Source organism: Peromyscus maniculatus, chromosome 15, assembly GCF_049852395.1.
Source record: "Peromyscus maniculatus bairdii isolate BWxNUB_F1_BW_parent chromosome 15, HU_Pman_BW_mat_3.1, whole genome shotgun sequence".
In the NCBI taxonomy this organism is placed as follows: domain Eukaryota; kingdom Metazoa; phylum Chordata; class Mammalia; order Rodentia; family Cricetidae; genus Peromyscus; species Peromyscus maniculatus.
Window position 1 is genome coordinate 66,802,129 of NC_134866.1, and position 4,063 is coordinate 66,806,191.

At 42.0% G+C, this 4,063-nt stretch overlaps 1 protein-coding gene across 1 annotated transcript; it reads left to right on the plus strand.

Moving 5' to 3' along the window:
• Window positions 1–1,658: 1,658 nt before the first annotated feature.
• Window positions 1,659–2,162, plus strand: LOC102911096 (gem-associated protein 7-like). Its single transcript, XM_015998965.3, is given in 3 exon segments — window positions 1,659–1,808; window positions 1,811–1,837; window positions 1,840–2,162. Coding segments are annotated over 3 exon segments (399 nt in total). The 5' UTR covers window positions 1,659–1,759.
• Window positions 2,163–4,063: the final 1,901 nt, after the last annotated feature.

Genomic DNA, 4,063 nt, shown 5'->3' on the forward strand with positions numbered 1-4,063 from the left:
TATTTCTTATTTAATAAGACCATTTAGAAATTTGTCTACATTCCTTCACTAATAATGCAGCAATAATCACAAGATAGGCAATTCATATCCACTCAGATAGTGATCGTTCACTGTAGCTAGAGTTTTCCGCCTTGCCCACAGTCAGCACAAATCTTTGTCACCCGCCAGTCCCACAACCGCTCAGACCCAACCAAGTAAACACAGAGACTTATATAGCTTACAAACTGTATGGCCGTGGCAGGCTTCTTGCTAACTGTGCTTATAGCTTAAATTAATCCATTTCCATAAATCTATACCTTGCCACGTGGCTGGTGGCTTACCGGCATCTTCACATGCTGCTGGTCATGGCGGCGGCTGCAGTGTCTCTCCGCCTCAGCCTTCCGCTTCCCAGAATTCTCCTCTCTCCTTGTCCCACCTACTTCCTGCCTGGCCACTGGCCAACCAGTGTTTTATTTATTGACCAATCAGAGCAATTTGACATACAGACCATCCCACAGCAGTTCACTCCCACAACTTTTGTGTCGCTATCAAACAGAATATCTTGCAGTCAAGCGACTCTTATAGATTAAAGCATTTGTAGCGGGGCTGATGCTTACTTTTCTCCTTCGGTAGCATGCAGGGTCACTTCCAGGACCATGAACACAAGTCAGTAGGGGTGAAGGCTCTAGGTAGGCAGCAAGACAGTCTCTCCATGTTCAATGAGTTTTGTGAGTGTTATCTTCAACACTAGAGCCTTACCATCAGTTTGTGGAGAGTAAAAAAGCCTTGGCAATAGCATAAATGGTTTGGGAATTTCCATGGGGCCCTTTGGCCAGCAACTCAATTGCATGGAACCCATTCCTTGTGGGCGCCATGGGCCCTGGCCCCCGACTGTGAGTGGCTGCGGCCTTGCTTGCTGACCTTGATCAGATGTCCTCCCTATTCAGATTCCCTGCCGGTATCCACCCTTTTGAATGCTTAACGGAAGTTCCTTGTTTGTGTATCCTGCATATTGGGCGTTAACAACTTAGATACAAGAATGTAGAACATTGGGTCTGGAATGTAGACCATTGGTAGCGAACTTCTGCCCTCCGGGGGTTCCTCCATTTGTGCTGTAAGCCTGTATTTAAGGTTTCTTCCCTCTTTCAATAAAGGGCATTCGACATCCAATCATACGAATGACCCGCTGCCTCTTGTCTCTATTTTTTAATCCACAGCCCTTCGCTCAGACATGGTAAACGGGTATCGGTAATGCGGGCGTTACTGCTACATTCCTGACACTGGAAATTTTATTTGGTATCAAGAGATGTCTAGTTGTATTTTTTCATATATATATATGGAGGTGAGAAAGGGCCATTAGGTCCTTTGGAACTAAAATTATGGGTTGCTGTGAGCTATCATCTGGTTACTCAGAACTAAAAAGTGTCTTTTTGAAGAGCAAAAGAATACTCTTATGCATTGACCCACCTTTACAGGCCCATTCAACATTTTTTTTTTCCAAACGAAACAAAACAAAAATCCTTCCAATTTGCATGGTAACACACAAGATCTCAATTGACCAAAGCAATTTGTATGGTATTTCTGCATATTCTAATGTGTGTATCTCTGTGTCTACACATGTTTCTTATACTGTTTCCTTGGCTCTTTTTCTGATTATTTGAAAATATCGGTTGGTCCGAGGGTAGTGGTGTTTACAACTAATTGATCACAACCAGTTACAGATTTCTATGGCGGGCACTGGTGGAAGTGGGGCCCCTGCAGTGAGGACCTGGCCTGGGCCATGCAGACCCGGCTGACCATTCCTGTGCCTGTACCAGTCCGCCGCCTCCCTTGGGCCCCGATGGCTTCAGCCAAGGCTTCGCCCTGATGCATGCAGGACCCTCCTGAGGCCAAAGGTCCCAGAAGCTGAAGAAGGTCATAGTCAAGACCACTCCCCCCCCCAGTTGCAGGAACAGCTGGCCCGAGCCACTCTCCGAGAGCGCTACCTCCAAAGCCTCCTAGCCATGGTGGGGCACCCTGTGAGCTTCAGACTGCATGAAAGTGTGCATGTGACTGCCCAGTTCGGAGCCACAGGCCTGGATGTAGCCAACTTCTACGTGTCCCAGCTGCAGACTCCCATAGGCGTGCAGGCTGAAGCCCTGCTTCAATGTAGTGACATCATCTCCTATTCCTTCAAGCCATAAGACTATCTGCTGTCTCCCCTGTAGGTACTGCCATAGTAGCCCAGGCTGTCCCTGGGCTGCAGAGCTCTCCACACCTTCTTAGACTTCCGAGTCAAGCTCCAAGGAACTCTGGCTTTGAACTCGGAGAAACTCCAAACCAGAGACCACCCAGTGCTGTGTTCTGTCAACCCCAGCTCTTAAGAGGCTGGCTGGGGAGATGGTAAATTCAAGACTAGCCCATACGACAGTGGGAGACCACAACAGACATTCTAGATCTCATTTATTAAAAGGAATGTTCTACCTCATAAAACTGAACTTCACAGAAATAGGGCCCCCGAGGCTAGTCCCTGAAGGCTGGGGTGTGGAGGGGGGTTCCAAGACAAACAGCTGAGGTGGGCACTGAAGAGCTTGCAAAGTTGAGCCTCCTGCCCAAAAAACAATCGTCCAAGGAAATCTAGCTCTTCTTTCTTTCTTTCTTTCTTTCTTTCTTTCTTTCTTTCTTTCTTTCTTTCTTTCTTTCTTTCTTTCTTTCTTTCTTTCTTTCTTTCTTTCTTTCTTTCTTTCTTTCTTTCTTTCTTTCTTTCTTTCTTTCTTTCTTTCTTTCTTTCTTCCTTCCTTCCTTCCTTCCTTCCTTCCTTCCTTCTTTCTTTCTTTCTTTCTTTTTTTTTTTTTTGGTTTTTCGAGACAGGGTTTCTCTGTGTAGCCCTGGTTGTTCTGGAACTCGCTTTGTAGATCAGGCTGGCCTTGAACGCAGAGATCCACCTGCCTCTGCCTCCTGAGTGTTGGGATTAAAGGCATGTACCACCACTAAAAAAAAAAAAAAAAAAAAAAAAAAAAAAAAAAAAAAAAAAAAGAAAGAAAGAAAGAAAGAAAGAAAGAAAAGAAAATATCACTGTAAGTGGATTGAATGTTTAGATGTAATATTAAACCCCTAAAACAGCTGGAAAAAAATATAGGGCAAACTTGCCCTTGGTCTTGCCAATGAGGCTCTGAATATAACTATGCAAGAAAGGAACAAAACAAAAAGCAAAATAAATGTTAGAATTTTTCTGTTTTAATGAAAATTTTATAGTCATCTTGTAAGATAAAACACATTATTTAACTTTTGATATGGACAGACTTACAAAATTCTTTAGAGTTGAGTGAGATCATTTAGCAGAGAGAAAACAGCTCTAAAATCTGTATTGCTTGGATACCAGTATTAATTGCTTAATTGATTTTAAATAGTATTTATATAATATTTTCTTGTGAAGATCCTGTTTATTTTTCCAAAATTATATAATTATCTTTATTAATAGACCTCAATCTCTGTTTCCCACTCACTTTTATCATGTTAATGAAGTATTCAGATAATAAAACAGTTTAAAGAATTCATTGCTGAGGGCTAGGCAGTGGTGGCACACACCTTTAATCCCAGCACTCCTGAGGCAGAGTTAGGCAGATCTGTGTGAGTCTGAGGCCAGCCTGGTCTACAGAGTGAGTTCCAGGACAGCTAGGACTACACACAGAGAAACCCTGTCTCGGAAAAAAAAAAATCATTGCTATATCCAATTAAAATTAATGTTATATTAAGGGGTTAGTTTATTCAAACTTTTGATGATTTAAAAGTAATTGCTTTAAATACATAATCTATTCTTGAGTGTATTCATTTTCTTACATTTGATGGATTTTTCTATAGTCTCACATCTGTAAACCTTGTGATTACTCAGGACAATACTCCATGGTTATTCTATTAAATCTTACAAATAAACCAAACCCATACCCCAAGTTTTAACAGATTATTTGAGAAAAGGAGTGGTAATGATTAAATGGGAGAGTTATTCTCTTACTTAATAGCAACAGTTAGGAAACATATCACAATCAGAGACTTAGAGATTCAGTGCCATGATTTCAGTTCTGACTGTGAAAAATTATATGATTAA